At 59.2% G+C, this 17,109-nt stretch overlaps 2 protein-coding genes across 5 annotated transcripts; one reads left to right on the plus strand and one right to left on the minus strand.

Annotated features, from left to right (window-relative positions):
• Positions 1–85: 85 nt before the first annotated feature.
• GAS2L2 (growth arrest specific 2 like 2) lies at positions 86–7,613 on the plus strand. Of its 3 annotated transcripts, none has more exons than XM_071816816.1 (9): positions 86–1,578; positions 2,378–2,747; positions 3,408–3,646; positions 3,759–3,866; positions 4,420–4,516; positions 4,874–5,120; positions 5,278–6,642; positions 6,857–7,281; positions 7,527–7,592. In XM_071816816.1, the coding sequence occupies exons 2-7, from the start codon at positions 2,390–2,392 to the stop codon at positions 6,479–6,481; spliced, it is 2,253 nt and encodes a 750-aa protein (XP_071672917.1). In that variant the 5' UTR covers positions 86–1,578; positions 2,378–2,389; the 3' UTR covers positions 6,482–6,642; positions 6,857–7,281; positions 7,527–7,592. The 3 variants fall into 3 exon arrangements, with proteins under 3 accessions (XP_071672917.1, XP_071672916.1, XP_065709530.2); XM_071816815.1 differs by lacking the exon at positions 86–1,578 and adding an exon at positions 1,614–2,271; XM_065853458.2 differs by lacking the exons at positions 86–1,578; positions 6,857–7,281 and adding an exon at positions 1,614–2,271 and having other exon boundaries at positions 7,527–7,613.
• Positions 7,442–16,775, minus strand: RASL10B (RAS like family 10 member B). 2 transcript variants are annotated; one of them, XM_065853355.2, is made up of 5 exons: positions 16,298–16,775; positions 13,799–14,131; positions 11,203–11,327; positions 10,683–10,760; positions 7,442–10,482 (listed from the first exon to the last, which is right to left on the minus strand). In XM_065853355.2, exons 2-5 carry the CDS (start codon positions 14,012–14,014, stop codon positions 10,212–10,214), a joined length of 690 nt encoding a protein of 229 aa, XP_065709427.1. In that variant the 5' UTR covers positions 14,015–14,131; positions 16,298–16,775; the 3' UTR covers positions 7,442–10,211. The 2 variants fall into 2 exon arrangements, with proteins under 2 accessions (XP_065709427.1, XP_065709428.1); XM_065853356.2 differs by lacking the exon at positions 10,683–10,760 and having other exon boundaries at positions 16,298–16,455.
• Between the last annotated feature and the right edge of the window lie 334 nt (positions 16,776–17,109).

A 17,109-nucleotide genomic window follows, 5' to 3' on the forward strand; every position in this document is an offset into this window, starting at 1 on the left:
TTTGTATTTTTTTTTCAAGTCAATCTCCTGTTTCTTGAAAGGGCTGTAGTTAAGATGCATGTGTGTGTTTGAGGCTGGAGTGAGCATTGCTGGATGTGGCCGCAGCTTTCATGCTTGCTGGATCAAACCAGGGAGATAGATCCCACTGCAAACTTGCTGATGGTGATGATGCTGATGGTGAAGAAAACATGGAAATGCTCTTCCTTGCTTCATCCCAAATTACTGAGAATTTCTCCACACATTGGGATGTGTTAATGGGTTTTTTTCCTAGTGTGGAGGATGAATTAATGCTGATGGGCTTCCTCCAGGTCTCCACCTTCGCTCCAGCCCATCGTGGTGTGTGAAGGCAGGTCCTTACCTCCAGCGGGACGGGGAGCACCCTGGAACCTTCCCTGCTGCTCCTGTTTGCTTCTCTTCATGCCGTGACACGCCGGGGTGTTTTTCCTGCAGGGGAAGGACCCGCTGGCTGGTGTGTGTGGTGTCGCAATGTTTGTAGAGATTGGTCCTGCCTCCGGCTGCGTCTCACCAGCCCTTTGGCTGCTGCTAGCTGTGGGCTCTGCAGCGTGGTGGGACACGGATGCAGAAGGCTGGTGCTGGATGAAGTGTTGCTGTCAAGACATCTGCTCTGGCCTTCGAGAAGGGTCAGAGGAGCAGCCTGACTTCTGCTCCATGTACTGCTTTTTGGAGACAGGAGGATTCACGGGTCCATCTGCACCCCAGGGCTACTCCACACCTGCAGTTCTGCAGAGAAGCAGCAGATCATTGTCCCCATTTGTGTCCCCTTAGGAGGGAGCCAGGCATCCCTTCTGCTGTGGGACCGGAGGCTGAGAACAGGACAGCCTCAAATCCTCTCCCGTTTTGGGGTTTTTCTTTTCCTCCCTTGCTTGCCACAGTGTGTTTGCTAGGACTGTGTGCTGTGGGGATGCCTGGGGGTCACAAGTGGTGCCACCAGGGCTGGGGCTGAGCACAGTGTTGCTGGCAGAGATGGGATGACTGTTCCGCATTGCCCGCACCCCACACGTCTGGGGGGGTCCAGGGAAGATGAATCCACACCCTGAGCCATGCAATCAGTCTCACTGGATACCCTGGCTGAAAATCCTGTGTCACAAGGGTCCTTTTCTCCTGCTGGGCTCCCCAGCAGGACACACCAGACGCAGACTCCTCCAGCCAGCCTGCGGAATTGCTGGGATTCTTGCCTTTCCTCCCCCAAACTGACACCGGTTGATCCAACTGGCATCAGCAGCTGGCACCAGGGAGGTGACAGGGTCCCCTGACACCGCAAGAAGCACCCCCAGCTCATGAGAGGCGCCATTTCGCTCCCAAGGGGTGAGAACATCCCTGGTAGATTTGGGTTTTGCGGAAGTACCTGGGTGCTGGGGCAGCTCTGCAAGGCCTGGCTTAGGAGGGAGTCCCCAACATTCCCAGCAGTGCCCACTCACCCCTGTAGTTATTTGCTTAAAGCCCCAGCTCCTGGAGTGACGCCATCCATGGAGGAGCTCGCCTTTTGCTGAAGACGTCGCTGTCACGGGCAATTCGTGAAGAAGTTTGCAAGGGAGCACAGTGCAGAGAAAAAGGCAGGTATGCAAATAAAATACCCTTGTGGTTTTGTTTTTGTTTTGTTTCTATCCGGAAGGAGGTTTTGGGGAGAGGACTGATAGATTTGCACTGTGATTTGCAGGCTGAGCCCTGGCACGTTGCATGTTGTAGGGCTTCCCAGCTCCCACCAAGGGGTGGTACGAGTGCTCCAGCAAAAGGAGATCCCAAGGAGGGGGTCCTTGCCCCTCTGGCCCCAATCTTTGGAGGTGACAAGACTCCTCTGGCTGCACCAGGGCTATGAATTCAGTTGTATCAAGCCCTGAAGATGCATCTTGTAGGGTCCCCGTGTCAACCCAGCTGTGATGGAGCTGGGTGCAGGGATGGTGGGGAGGGGACAAATTCCCCCTCTTTTGGGGTTGTGAACAATTCGGGATGCTGAAGAGCTGCTCTCTTAACCTCGCCCTCCTCAGAGGCAGGGACCTTGGGGGAAAACCCACTCGGAGGGGATGGGGCAGGAGGAACAGGGCTGTGGGCAGTGGAACGGGCCCTGAAGGGTTAATGGGGAGTGTTTGCAGCCGGTCCCTTGTCACCAAGGAGAAGGGAACAGCACTTGGGAAGGAAACAAAACACCCACTGCCCAGGAGGGTGATTTCCTTTTCAACTGAGAAGGGCTCCAGTGCTGGGACAGTGTCACTGGTGTCACTGTCCTGGGTGGCAGAGAGCAAGTGGCACCGGGTGAGTGTGGCTGATGGGGGGTTGGGCTGGGGACACGACCTGGGGCAACTCCCCATGACCCCATCACCCATGTCCCCATCACCCCTTTTCCTCCATCTCCTCCCAGTCTTATGGCAAAATGTGGGGGACACCGTGTGCCACCGTGCGGAGCATCCGTCCCTATGGGTCCAGCGAGCAGTACCTCTACGCCATGAAGGAGGACTTGGCCGAGTGGCTGAAGGAGCTGTATGGCCTGGACATTGAGGTGGGCACCTTCATGGAGGTGCTGGAGACAGGGGCCGTGCTCTGCTCCCATGCCAACAACGTCACCCACGAAGCTGGGGAGTTCGCCCGTGCCTGCCCCAACGTGGCCTGTCACCTCCACCTGCCCGCTGCCGGTGTCACCTGCAACCCGGCAGCACAGCCAGGCACCTTCCAGGCCAGGGACAACGTCTCCAACTTCATCCAGTGGTGCAGGAAGGAGATGGATATTAAAGGTAAGACACTGAGCTCCAGCTGCCTTGTGTCCCCATGTGCAATTCCCCTTCAGCTGCTCCAGACATCACCCCAGGTTCTTTCCCTTGTGTCCCCCAAATTCAATGCCACCCCAGTGTTGGGCAGCACTGTGCATGCACCCCCTGAGCTGGGATTTCTTGCACAAGCTCCTCTGGGCTTGGCAGCAGCTTTGCAGGGCGCTGGCATGTGGTGGGTGTGCTTGCTCGGGTGGAAATATGCACTGGGGGGGATGGAAATGGAAAGGGTACACGCTGCAGCATGGCCATGCACAGCACCGTCTTGGCTGTAGGGGCACCGGGAGAGGTCTTGGCTCTGAGCAAGGGGTCTGTCACCATGTCCCCACCACTGACATGCGCCCAAGAAGAGCATGGGCATGGAGTGACATCCTCAGTGCGTCCAGCTGCTGAAGTTTGTGATTTGGGATGCCATGAAACAGCCATAGTGCCTTTACTGGTAGATGCTCAAGGGAAAGGTTCTTCTTCCATGAATTTATCCCGACCCTTGCTGGACCCAGCCATATTTCTATCAGGATAGCTCCGGGAATAGCATCCCTTCAGGCGGGTTTTGACGCCACCTGTGCCCCCCGTCCCCTTTGTCCCCATGTGTCCACTCTGGCTCAGTCCACCCCTGTGCTGCCCCAGACGTTCTGATGTTCGAGACGGAGGACCTGGTACTGAGGAAGAATGAGAAGAACTTTGTGCTGTGCATGCTGGAGCTGGCACGCCGTGCCGCCCGCTTTGGCATGCGCGCCCCGACCCTCGTGCAGATGGAGGAGGAGATCGAGGAGGAGATCCGCCAGGAGCTGGACCTGCCACCCGCAGACACTCCCCTGTCTCGGCCCCCCCGAAAACCACGGGACCTCCACAACCTCGACCAGATGGTATGAATGGGCACGGAGTGGGATGGGAATGAAGATGGGGATGAAGGTGGGGAAGGCTGCCCCAGGAGCCTTCCCAGGAACCCTGGTGAGGACCCATCCCTGCTGCCTGCAGGTCCAGCACCTGGTGAGCCGCTGTACCTGCCCCATCCAGTTCCCCATGATCAAGATAGCGGAAGGGAAGTACCGCGTGGGAGACTCCGACACTCTCATCTTTGTCCGGGTGAGTCTGCTTCCCCTGGTGCTTTTGGGTCACAGGCACCAGGAATCCCACTCTGGTCCCATGAAGCCTCTTCCATAATCCAGCTCCCAAAATGGGGCCAATGTGGGTTTTTTGACCATTATCCCCCAAGCAGGGAAGCTCAGCCCTGTGGTACATGTTTGCATGGATGTAACCACCCACACGTACGGGACAAAGCCTGCTGTCCCACGCCAAACCAGAGCCAGGCCTTATGCTGCAATGGGAGCATAGGGATGCTCTGTCTCTGCCTGGATCTGTCCCTAAGCCTGGCCTTCCTGGGCTCAGCACAACATGGTGGAGAGGCGTCTTCCCAAAAGGCTCCCTGCCCTCCTTGGGGTGACGAAATGTGCCCATCGGGACAGCGGCAAGAGCTGAGACCCTCCCTGCCTCGGTGGCACTGAGCTGCAGACGAAGATGTCCTTTGAGAGACCTGGTGGCACTTAGAGCAAGCCTGTGGCTTGCTCAGCTTTAAAATAAGTGAGGAAGGGGGGTATCCTATGGGTGCAGCTCTTACAGCTCACAGCATCCCACGCAGATCCTGCGAGAGCACATCATGGTGCGGGTCGGGGGCGGCTGGGACACGCTGGAGCACTACCTGGACAAGCACGACCCGTGTCGCTGCACCTCACTCTGTGAGTCCCTGTGTCCCCAAACCCCGTGGCTCTGCCACATGGCTGGGGTTGGGGGGGATGTCCCTCCTGGGTCTCAGTACTTTTGGGGGTGTTTGCAGGTGTGGGAGGCTTCCTTAATGCGACGCCTTGTTGCTTTGCTGGGAAATGTCTGGATTTGGGGAGTCTCTTTGGCTTTGGTGGCCACTAGAGGTCACGACAGACTTTTGGAAGGAGCCAGACCCCAAAAGTCCGTTTGCAGGGAGCGCAGGTTTGCACCAGCATCCCCGGGGGGCTGGATGCTGAGCGTCGGCTGGGTGGGCTGCACGCCGGGCTGGGTGCAATGAATAGGGGTGCTGATTCACCCCATTTTCCCCGCAGCTCATAAACAAGCCTGGAAAAGCAAGAGCACCCAGCAGCAAGTGCAACACGAGATCCGTCTCTGCTCAGCCCCACAGACCTGTGGCCAACCCCAGCCCCGACTGCTGGTCAGCCGCTCGCAGAGCCCCCTGCCTCCTGTCACCTGGGGGTCCCGTGCCCCCTCTGGCCCCCGCTCCCCTGCCACCCCCTCACTGGCTGACAGCCCTCGCCGGGAGTCAGCACAGCCCCGGAGGGTCCCTTTGAGCAGGTAAGCAGTGCAGAGATGCTTTGTGTCACAAGTTTTATAGCAGTTTATCTCCCATCCCTGAATGTTTTCCCCTCCCTTCCAGAGCTGCTCAGCACCAGGCAGGATGGAGGGGGCACACAGCAGCTCCCCGGCCTCTCTCTGTTCTCTCTCCTTGCAGGACACAGGAGCCCCTGGCCACCTTTTCAGGGAGGCAGCCACCACCATCCATGTCACCCACTCGACCCAGCTCCCCCAGCTGTAGGGTGATGTGCCGGGCACCCACCCCTTCCCGGCTGGTCCCTCGCACACAGGACGGTGTTGGGGTCCCCAAGGTGCTGTGTGGGAGCACCCCAGGGAAAACCCCCATGGCATTGACACGGGGAAGGTCCCCAGCACCCAGCAGCCGGCTGACCTCCACACCTCCAAAAAGCACCCAGCAAGGAGAAAAATTGTCGGTGGTGGCTACCAAACCACAGGACAGGGAGGTGCCTGCTGCAGCAACACCCCATGCCCCCAGCCCCATCAAGGTCTGTGCCCCCTCCCTGCACCGAGATTCCCGGGGAGACTCACAGAGCTGGAAAAGCCCATGGGAAGGGAGACAGGGAGCCCTTGGCTGCAGCCAGCCGCCCTCACCCCAAAATTCCTCCAGCCAGCCTCTGAAACAGAACAGCAGCATTAAACCCCCCACCAAAGCCAGCTCAGCTATAGGCCGGGCCCCCACCCCTCTGGCCCATTTTGCAAATGGGTGCAAGGGCTGTGATGCTGAGAGGGGTCCCCAGGGGACACAGAGATCCCACCCGGCCACCAGCCCACAGACTGGGGGTGCCGGTGGCTCCAAGGGGCCAGCAGACAAACCAGGGGGAGCCTGTGGCCCCGGTGGGGGATGCGAGAGGCTCCAGGGGTGCTGTGGCCATATGCAGCCCCCTGGCTACAGCAAGGTGGTGGAGGAGCTCTCCCGTGGGCGGCAGCCCCTGCGCCCTGTGGGGCTGGGCAGCTGGGTCCCCAAAACACCCCCACAAACCGTCCCGCAGCCCACTGCCCCCCTAGTCGGGGGGGAGGCTGAGGGGTCTGGAGTGAGGGGTCAGACCCCACGGGGAGCCAGGGCCAGCAATGTCCCCAAGCCCCGGCGGTGCCTGAAGAAACCCGAGCGTGTGCCATCCATCTACAAGCTGAAGCTGCGGCCCAAGGCACGTCCCCGGCGGGACCACAGACCGGGCAAGAGCCCCTCACGCATCCCTCGCCCTGCCATCCACCGTGGCCAGCATTGCCCTCCACGACCCTCCCGGCATCCCCAGCCTGGCCGTGTGCACCCTGGGGCCAAGGACTCACCGGCCGACAGCGGCGCCTGGCTGACCGAGGATGATGAGGAGGCGTGGGTCTGACCCCCATCCCCAGTTTCAGCAGGGACGGACCCCTCACTTGTCTGAAGGTGGGAGCGATGCTGAAGCCGGAGCTGTGGTGCCTGTGGTCAGCGTGATGGATTTGCTCCTGGGTGACCTGGGAGTCCCCCCTTGCTCTTCAGAGCTGTATCACCTTTCCAGAGGTATTATTTTTTGGACTGGTAATTGTCTTCCTAAACAGGCATTCTCATACTGATTTGGGTGGAAAAATCCAGACCCAAATCAAGAGAATGGGGCACTTTCTGCAGGGAAGAGGGGTTGCGGCTGACCCCTACCTGACATCCAAGTGTGCAAAACATCTTGTACCTTGATCTTCCCGATCTGTATAATGGGACTAATGATCTATGTGTCTTACAGCACCAAAGCCTTGATGAGTGTTGAGTCACTCAGGTCAGGGGATATACCGGAGGTGACACTTACTGAGCCCCACGGGCTTCTTTATGGCCAGAGGTGGGACACCTGGGTGGGGTAGGTGGTCACCTTGGTGGCAATGGTCAGGGTGATGGCTGTCACCAAGGCCTGCAGCCATGGACCTGGCAATATTGTTTATGCAATAGAGATGTACCAAAGCTCCTCTGTTTCAGAATCATTTCTGTGTGGGTTGGATGTGGGATAGGATAATCCTCCTGGGGGGTGATGGTTGGTGAAGGGACTTGGCGCTGCCAGTCTGCTGTCTGTGTGCTCAGCAAACATCCCTGCAAGAGTCCCGCGGGGACCAGACGCGCTCCATTGTCCGAGAGAGGATGAAGCCAGACCCACAGCCCTGCAGAGGAGCAGCAAGGGTGAGCGCCAGGGCCCCAGAGATGCAAAACCTGCTTGTAAAAACACTCATTTTGCAGGGAAGAAACAAACTCCCCCAACTCAACCCATTGCCTCCCACTGTGAGAGCGGCAGTGGGGCGGTGAGCAATCCGGCACCACGGGCAAAGAGCAGCCAGGCGGGTACAGAACAAGGGGGACAGACCTGATTTTTAATTTGATTTCAAAGAAGGGGGTGCAGGGCATTACAGGCTGTGTACACACCTCAGGAATCTCTGACAAGAAGTCCGGGGGAGAAAGGAAAGCCAAGTCCAGGCAACCGGGACGCTCATCGGGGCAGGAGGAGGAGGAGGAGACGGAAGCATCCTTGCCAGGGCTGGACCCAACCCAGGCATCACCTCCTGTGGCACCATGCACATGGGGGCAGGAACCCAGCACTGCCCTGGGGACAGCAGTCAGGACATCCTCAGCCTCTCCCAAGCTCAGGAACACATTCTTTTTTAGCAGGACCAGGGTGGCATTGGGTGAGTAGTAGCACTGTGTAGTAAGGGTATGAGTAGGGGCAAGGTGTGGGTTGCTTGAGGCTGCTGCTGTGCTCCTGGCTGCTCTGATCCCCGCCAGCCCGGCCACACACCGGACCTCCCTGCCTCAGTTTCCCCTACTGCACCCAGTGGGTGCCACCACCTGCCCCTTCCTGGGCTCTTGGGAAAGTAGCTCTTTGTAGCCCTCTTTTTTTCGGGAGCTGGGAAATGCTGTCGAAGCAGTGAGAGTTATTATTACTAATATAACTTTCTCTGTCTATAAAGTAGAATAGAATATAACAATTATATTTATAACCTTTTTTTTTTTTTTCAAAATACTAAATAGATGCTATAAAAACCTGTAACTAATTGTGCTATAAACTGTAGGCTACAGGGTTATCACAAACAATGTATTGGCTAAGTCGTTGATATGTGTACGTCGAAGCACTTCATAAATGCTTTATTATTAGCATTTACCAAGGTTTTTCCTTCTCAAACAATTTGGAGGGAGAAAGCTAGCCAGAGACCAATAACGTGGACTTACACATGTTAATAAATCCTCACAAGATGAGGCTGGAGTGGGAGGGTGGTAGGTTTGCCGTGAAGGCGAGGGATGGTGGTGGGTGCTGCTGCCAGGGCTCTGAGACACACCTGTGTCCCTCCATTGCCTTTTCTCTCCTTTTTTTTTTTTCCCTTTTAAAAAATTTTAGGGGGTGAGCAAGGGGAATGGGGTTTCATTCCCGAAGGGGCTGCTGGGGGTGGAAAAGGAGGAGTGAGGTTGACGCCCCCACAAGCCCTGTGGCATTGGGACTGCAGGCCAGCGCATGGCCCCAGTGACGGGGCGGTGAAATGTTCCCAGATGGAGCTCAGCTGGACCTGCACCTGATAGAAAGTGTTCCCGAGAGCTTCTGTCGGATGGAAACCCGGCCTTGGGGGGAGAGATGGGACTGGCACCCCTTACTTTACTACTGAATCCCTGCAGCCCAGAAATCGCTGAGATGGTTTCTCTGGGGGATGGACCAGCCTCAGATCCTGCCTCGGGGGGCGAGGATGGTGTTTGCCCATGTCTCACAGGGAGCAGCCAAGAAGGAGGAACCAAGACTCCCTCCGTCTCCTCTGCTCACCCATCACCAGCCCGATACCATTTCCTAACGCAGGCTGCGCTTTGCCACCCACCCCGCAGGACAAGACACAGGTGAGCTGCAAGTCTGGTTTAGAAACAAGCGGAAAGATTAAAAAAGACAAAAAAGGATGGGGGGGGACTCACTTTGCTATTAGGGATGTGCACAGAGGAAAAAAAAAAGAAAAAAGGAAATGCAACTGGAAATGCAACTCCAGCTCCCTATTGCTTTGGAGGCTGCCTTGGCACTGCTGCTGTCTCCTGGGGATGGAGGCGAGCCTGGCCGTGGGGCAGCCCAGCGTGGGTCAGACCCACCTCGCGGCACCGCTGGCGGTTGCGATGGCACGGGGGCGCTGCCTGCCTGCCCGGGGGACGCCGGGGGTTTGAGTCGGAGCTGTGCAAAGCCGGTCACCCACAGAGCCCGGGATGCGAGGTAGCGGAGGGGTGACCTGCCCGGCAAGGAGCGTCTGGGGATTTTTTGGTGTTCGACAGGCTGGTGGGGAGGAGGAGCCTTCCTTGGCTGCACCGGAGCAGACAGGGAACTCGAAGCCCTGGGTAAGCAGCACTCGGCACTCCAGGAGGATGTAAGGGGCAGGTTGGGGGCTTGATTTATTTTTTTTCCCCCCCTTTCTTGCTTTCATCCAGAAATTCTACCTGGAAATCCAACCCAACCAAACCAGAAGAGAGCCCGTGTAAGCTGGCCTCTTGCTGAAGGCTGCTCTGCCCTCCGAGGGGAGAAATCCCAGCGACGTAGGGAAGAAAACTGAACTTTTATCTCTGCCCTACCCTGGGGATGGAGCCACATCAATCGCATCGGGCCACAGGCGCTGGGCAATTTCCTTCCAGGGACAGGAGATGGCAGCAGCAAGAATTGCCCCTGCAATGCTGGAGCAGGAGCTGGCGAGGATGGAGCCGACAGCCAAGCTCTGGGCACTGTCTGGGGTGTCTCCTCCACTCCCCGGTGCCACGTGGCGATTCAGGCACAGCAGAGACACAAACCCTCCGGGACAGCTTTGGCCACAAGCGCCAGACGCTCAGGGAGGGCTGGGGGTTCAGCTGAGTCCTCCCTCACCCCTCACTACCTCCAGGTCACCAGTGACCACTTCATCACCCTGCCCTGCACCACCCAAGGTGCACTGTCCCCAAATGTCACCGCAGGGTGCCAGCACCAGTTGGGAAGCAAACCCTGAGGTGCCTTTGGCACAGCCTCAGCCGCAGCATCACCCTCTTGGCGAGTAGGGACACCAGTGCTGGCCGGGGAGCTGCGGTTCCCCAGGACAGGGTGTGGGGATGGTCCGTTGGGGCAGGGGGGCTCACATGATGGTGCATCGGTTCCTGCGCAGGGCCCCCTGGAAGCGGATGGTGGTGTGGACGTGCTTGCAGCGGGCGCAGCCCACACTCTTGAGGAGCTCGCTGAATAGCAGGAGGATGTGCCAGTTGTACTTGGCCGAGCACTCGATGTAGCCGCACTTCCACGTCTTCTTCACCAGGTTGGAGACGTTCCAGCGCGGGATCACCCGGCCCCGCTGCAGGTCCCGCTTGTTGCCCACGATGATGATGGGCGTCTCCGAAGTGCCAATGACCCTGGGGAGGGCAGGTGATGAGGGAGGACAGAAGGGGATGGGGCACAGAGTGATGACCAACCAGCCCGCGGACCCCAATCTGTCCCAAACTGGCTCTTGGCTTTGGCTTAATGGGAGTCACATATCTCCTCTTGGCCTGTCCCTTGTCCCTCTTTGTGGCCAGCCACCCACCGTGCCAGACACAGGGATGGCTGCTCTCACCTGCAGGAGATACCTGCCCAGCATCCTGCTCCTTCTGCCTTCGGGTCCAGGTTTACTTTTGCTTTTGGGCTCCCAGTCCTGCAAAGGGGCTTTGTTCCAGTCTCTAATATCTCATAGAATCATAGAATAGTTTGAGTTGGAAAGGACTTCCTAAGGTCACCCAGTGCCACCCCTGCCATGAGCAGGGACATCTTCACCAGCTCAGGTTGCTCAGAGCCCCGTCCAGCCTGGCCTGGGATGTCTCCAGGGATGGTTCATCCACCACCTCTCTGGGCAACCTGGGCCAGGCTCTCACCACCCTCAGGGACAACAATTTCTTCCTCATGTTTAACTTGGATGTCTCCTCTTTCAGTTTAAAACCATTATCCCTTGTCCTTGTTGTAACAGGCCCTGCTGAAAAGTCTGTCCCCATCTTTATCAGCCCCTTCTCTGCTGCCAAGAGCCAGGGAGCACCAGATCGAGCTCTGCCACCCATGTGGAGCCCTGTGGGGATGCCCCCCTCGGCAAAGCAGGTCCCTACCTTGTTTCCAGGATCTGCTGGCGGATGGTTTTGATGTACTCGAAGCTGTCAAAGCAACAGATGTCATAGACCAGGATGTAGGCATGGACGCTCCGGAGCCCCCTGCAACACACGTCCGCCCACTCCTGCAAGGTGCAGAGAGGGATCAATCCTGGCTCAGCCCCGGTGCCGTGCCCAGGGGATGCCCCGCATTGCTGTGGGGCTGGGCACACCAAGAAGGCTGCTGTCCTGGGAGGTAGTGAGGGGGCTGCACCCCCCCAGCCCTGAAACCCAGCACCCAGCTCACCGGACCCATCCCTGCAACAGCTGCATCTGCCCCCTGTGCCCCTTCAGCCACCCTCACATCTCTGGAGATCCCTTATCCCCCTCATTAACCCAGAGGAGAGATAATGGGATTTCTCAGCCCCAATTCCAGGTTTCAGCCTGCCCTGGATGTAAAAGCTTCACCCCCAGAGGTGCTAATTGGGTGTGTTAATTAGTGAGGCACCCTGCGTTTTGGGCAGGGTGGATGAGGAGGGTGTTGGGGGCTGAATGGGGCTCAGCCTGGCCCTGACCCTAATTGCTGAGGGTGATGGACCAGCAGCCCCATGGATCAGAGGTGGAAGGTGACAGCAGGGCTCTTTGGAGGGGACATGGGGACAGGAGGGGAGCTGTGGCTGCTCGGGAGTGGGGTATGCGAGGGGGAGATCAGGGGCTGTGGCAGAGGAAGTTGAGCGTGGCCTGTCCACAGCCAAAATTCAGACCTGTAAGAAAGACTTGTTGTTAGGAAAGCTTTGGGTTTCCAGGAATAACAGTATTTTTTTCCATGCTATAGGAGTGAAAATCTGCCCCAATTCAGGCCATTTCCCACCCCCAGCAGTGGTGTCGCAGCTGCAGTGACACCAGGAATCACAGCCCATGGCAGGCAGCACTGCGAACCCTGAGTGCGGCTGGAGAGAACGATGCACCAGGGAGGAAAGGAATCACTTCTCCCTGAGCAAACCTCTTCAGCACCGTGAATCAGCCCTTTCTGAGTTCATCATCAGAATGAGGCAAAACGGGAAGATGTAGGACTGAAGAAAAGGGGGAAAAGGGAAGTTTTAGGGCGCAGGGTGGTGTCCATTGCAGCCCACAGCACGGGAAGGAGCTGGGAGGGAGCAGCACGACACAGTCCCTCGCCGCAGGGAGGAGATGCTGTGCAGCTCCTCAGTGTCAGAGCTGCAGGCGGATGAAGTCGCAGCGTCCCAGGTTACTCCGAGTCCTGATACACCTGGGAGGTTAAGAGTTTGCAGCTATTCCACCACACCGGGGTGCAGCACGCTCCGGCGCTGTGACGTTGGGATGGTTTTCCTTGTGCAGGGCAGGTTTCCCGGGATGCTCGGGGCTGGAGGAGGCTCGTGCTCTGCATCCTGCCTGGACACGTGCAGGACCAGGATGCTGGGGAGCCGCCAGCTCCGGCTCCTCTCGCAGGACATCGCCACAGAGATGCTGCTCCTGGGCACGGAGCAGAGCCCAGCGATGCTTCCCAGCAGGCAGAGCCGCATCCCCCACCACAGTCCTCTCCTTTCCCCTTGGAGCCAACCCTCCGACCACCCTGGAAACCTCCATCTGTTCCCACCAGCCGCCTCCTCTTGAGCACAGCAAGGCAGGGAGTTAATCGAGCATGTTAGCGTCGGCTGCTGTGTCAATAAATTACCCTTTGCTATTTTGGGCTGTCTCTCGCACTGACCTTTCATTCCCTGCACACGCCGATTAATTTTTAAACCTCCTCCTCGCCTCCGGAGTGCTCACTTTTCCTCCTGTCTGATGGCACAGGGGAAACCTGGAACACTACAAGGGCCCTGTAACCCTGTCTCTGTTGGGCATGGAAGCAATATAATATGAATTAAAAATATAAGAGAGCCCAGCTCCTGCCAAGGTGCTACCACTGGTGGCATTGCCCCCCAGCATGGCTGTGACCACAGTTCCTTTCCCTGGAGCAGTGGCACAACTTGTGTCCCTAAGATGGGGGCCATGTCATGAGCTTAAAATCCTCCTTTCCCCAGTTAGAGCCCCCCAAAGTGGCCAGCACCAGTGGCAAGGCTTTCCAACCCCCCTGCTGCCTTTTGGGGCTGTTTTGGCAGAGGAGCTGGTGGGCTCGGTGTCCCGGGGACAAGCCCAGGCAGTGTTGGGAGGTGATGGCCACCCCAGGAGGGGACAAGCAACCTTGCTTCACCTGGCTCAGGCAGTGGGTGCATTGGGGGCTCTCCAGGAACGCCACATTTTCACCTGAATGCTCTGGCCGCACTACCCCAGCCCTTTGCTGGCCCCAGCTCTGAGAGCGATGGAACTGGATCCCAGTGCTCTGGGATCCACCACCCAGCTGGACAAGAGTGGGATGCTGTCCTTCCTCCATTTGCCATCATTTTAGGTGAAAAAGCTGCGAAATACACTTCACCCTGGGCCAGCTCAGGTGGTGGCCATGACGATGTGATCCCTTGCACCAGCAGAAGGAGAAACATCCCCTGATGAGGAGGAGCTGGGACCTCACGGGGTTGTACAGCGAAACCCCACCATCCCATCACCTGAGACCTCCCAATGTGGGGGTCCCCGGGCACAGAGCTGGGTGCACCCCTACCTGCAGGGTGTTGACGGGGAAGGCGGTGATGGGGGGAAAGTCCATGATCTGCAGGTCGTGGACGTGGCCGTTCATGACGACGGCAGGCAGGTAGACGCGGCGGGCCGTGGTGGGCACGCAGACCTCGCTGAACTCGTTGTAGAGGAACTGCCGGACTATGGCACTCTTGCCCACGCCCTGGGCTCCCAGCACGGCGATCTTGAACGTTGCCACCATGCCGCCACGCGCCGGCCGCTGCCCTGGTGCTGCCCCCCTGGCGCCGAGGCTGCATATTCCCGCACAGGGGGCCTCAGCCCCATTCAGAATGCATCTCCCCTCCGGGACAGCCTGTCACTGCAAGGCCAAGGAGAAGTCAGTCAGACCCTGGAGACACCCTGGCAGACCTCGCTGTTGCTTCAGGTGATATTTTTTTCCAAGCAGGAAGCCATGGAAGAGGGTTATGTCTGTCCTCTGGGAGCAGGAGCATCCCCCAGGGCTGGGTGATGTCCCCAGCCAGGGACTCAGCACTGCAAGACCTCAGGGTCCTCTTAGAGGCTCCTACCAAAGAGAGCGAGGATTTAAGTAACCTTTGTCCTAGGAAGGTTCTCATGGGCACATTCAGCCTTTTTGGTACAGGAGGAATGAAACCTCTGGGAAAAGAACCATCTGTGGCTTAAGGTTTTGCCCAGCTCAGCAGCAGCAGAATCCTGGGCCGTGCTGGGGACTTGTCCTATTGCACTTGTGGGGACTGTCACCAGCTGCTCCATCCTGGTGCCACCCTGATCTGGGAAATCCATCTTCCCTATGCTTAGACAGACAGAATTGCCTTTTGCTGGGGTGGGGAGGGTGAGGGGGGGATTGCTCTGTGCCTGGGAGCGACAGCTTTAAAGTTTAATTTCAGGCTTTGAGCGGTTTGGCAATTAACTTGATGGAGGCTAATTTCCGAGCCAGCTGACAGGGTGAGCCTGCAAGCTGCTGGCACACACGCCGAGCTGAGGGGTCCCAGGGCAGGGCCAAGCGTGTGGGGCACACAGTGTGATAACCCAAGTCCAAGGAGCACAAACACCTGCTGGCACCTGCTTCCTGACCAGGAGCTGTGATGGAAACAGCAAAGGTGAGGGGCCAAGTCCCATTTTTGCTCACTCCCATCACTGCAAAGAAGCTTGTGCTTTATCCCAAAGTGTGGATGCTTTTACCCATTTGAGATACTTTGGTCTGTTTTCCCTGAAAACCATCCTTAAAGCACAGGGCAGCAGTCCCTGAGGTGGTAGAAAGTGGCAGGTTCAAACTGCCCTGTCCTGCCTGTTTGATGGAGGTTATTTGCCCTGGGGAAAGCCCAGCCATTGAGGTCCCCTGTGGTCTCCCAAGCTCATGGCTCACACCACCCTCACCCTCCTCACACAAAGGCTGGGGACCAGCCCTGAGGACAGCAGGGACGGTGTGTGCCCAGGGCCAGGGGACATGGAACACTGTGCCACTGGGACTGTCCCCGCGGGTGCTCACTGGCCTTGGGGACCCACTCACCCCAGCCCTGGCAGCAGGAGCATTTCCAAGCTACATACAGGGAAACAGCGGGTGCAGGAGCCCACAAAACCAGCCCTGCTGGGGTCTTCCTCCACCAGCAGAAAGCTCTGTCATTGCAGGTCCCGGGGGGACACTCTGCTGCAGGGACAATACTGTCCCCACAAACCTTGCTCCTCACAGAAGCAACCCCAGCTCCCCTGTGGGGCTGGAGGGTGATGGAGTGACCCAGACAGAGACCCAGCACCTGCGGGGCTGCCTTGAACTGCGGAGCAGGCTGAGCAACCCCTCCACCCCAAAAAAGCCTGTTCCACTTCTGGCTGGCACACAAGGGCTATGCATGGGGCAAGCTGGCTCATGGGCCCCAGAAAGCGGACTTACACCCCAAAGCGTCAGAGGCCAACCTGACAGCTCCCAGCCCACGAGCATCTCACGCCAGCATGCCACCGTGGGAAACTGAGGCGCAGAGCGGGGATGCAGCCAGAGCGGCCCCATGGTGGGGTAGCAGAGCAGGGAGCAGCCCGGGGGCCCCACATGCCCAGCACAAGGCCAAGCTCAGCTGGTCGCAGGGCCGGGTGGAGGCTCGCAGGCTGCTCCCAGCAAGGATGCCCCAGCCCCTGGCGCGACCTTGGCCACCCCATCGCCACCCACACCCCGAGACGCCGAGGGCAGCCGGAGGAACAAACCCCGATCCCGCGGGGTGGGGGTGGCAGCATCCCCCAGCCCGCACCCCGCATCCCGCCCCGACCCTCCCGGGGGATGCTCTCGCCGCGGCGGCAGCGCAGCATCCCCGGCACCGGCCCGCGGGGGGATGCTGCGGTTGGAGGAGGTCGGCGGGTACCGAGGGGGACACAAGCACCCCCAGGCCGGCGGCGCGGGGAGGAGCGAGGAGCAACCGACGCTCAACTTTCGCTGGGGAACCCCCCAGCCCCGACCCCCCCGCCTTGGCAACTTTACCCCCCGTCCGTTCCCCCGCTCCCCATCGGGGTCCCCTCCTACCTTGCAGCGGCGGCCCGGGCCGGCAGCACCCCGGTGGGCGGCGGAGCCATGCGGCGAGCCCGGTGCGGGGCGGGCGGCCCCGCTGCAGAGCCCCGGCCCGGCCCGGCCCGGCCCCCGCCCGCCGCGGCGCTACCGAGGGGCCGGGCGGCGGCGGGGGGCGCCGGGCGGGGAGCGCGGCCGCTGCTGGGCGGCGAAGCCCGGGCAGGACACGGAGGGAAAGCAGGCGGTGGCCGGGGATGGAGGCAGGCGGTGCTCAGGCAGCGAGGCAGGCAGCGCCCGGGGGGAATGGAGGCAGCGCCCGTGGAGGGATGCGGGGGATGCCCGGGGAGGGATGCAGAGGGTGCCCTGGGAGGGATGCAGGCAGCGCCGGGGAAAAGAGGGAGGGAATGCCCAGACCGAGCCGCAGGAAGCCAGGAGGGACGCCAGCTTCTCCCGGGGCTCTGGGGAGGTGCCGATAGGAAAAGACCCTCCCATGTCCCCCCTGCAGTGTGCTGGGTGCAACACCGTCACCTCTTCCCTCCCCGGTGCCAACCAGCACCTGTGCCTTCATACCCGCCCCGTGGGAGCCCCCTAGGGCCAGAGCCTTTTGGGGGAGGATGGCAGGACCCCTCCCAGGGAGCCTTTCCCTCCTCCGACACCGCTGCTTGGTGTGCTCTTGGGCACATCCCTTTGCCCCCTTGCTGTTTGAGCCCACGGACCAGCTGGCAGGCCGGGGTATCTCTGTGCCCGCTGTCACCAAGGGTGCTCTCAGTTCAGGGTGGTGCCGGGTCCCACCAAAGGAGGAACATTTCTGTTGCAGCATCTGCATTTTT

The sequence above is a fragment of the Patagioenas fasciata genome, chromosome 19 (genome assembly GCF_037038585.1).
Source record: "Patagioenas fasciata isolate bPatFas1 chromosome 19, bPatFas1.hap1, whole genome shotgun sequence".
NCBI lineage: Eukaryota > Metazoa > Chordata > Aves > Columbiformes > Columbidae > Patagioenas > Patagioenas fasciata.

Coding starts and splice junctions, on each gene's coding strand:
- GAS2L2 (XM_065853458.2), top strand. CDS start 1,969: ATGCTGAAGAGCTGCTCTCTTAACCTCGCCCTCCTCAGAGGCAGGGAC. Junction 2,272..2,377: donor CAGAGAGCAAGTGGCACCGG/GTGAGTGTGGCT, acceptor ATCTCCTCCCAG/TCTTATGGCAAAATGTGGGG. Junction 5,121..5,277: donor CGGAGGGTCCCTTTGAGCAG/GTAAGCAGTGCA, acceptor CTCTCCTTGCAG/GACACAGGAGCCCCTGGCCA.
- RASL10B (XM_065853355.2), bottom strand. CDS start 14,014: ATGGTGGCAACGTTCAAGATCGCCGTGCTGGGAGCCCAGGGCGTGGGC. Junction 11,328..13,798: donor TCCCCGTCAACACCCTGCAG/GTAGGGGTGCAC, acceptor TGCACCTTGCAG/GAGTGGGCGGACGTGTGTTG. Junction 10,761..11,202: donor CAGCAGATCCTGGAAACAAG/GTAGGGACCTGC, acceptor GCCCCTTTGCAG/GACTGGGAGCCCAAAAGCAA.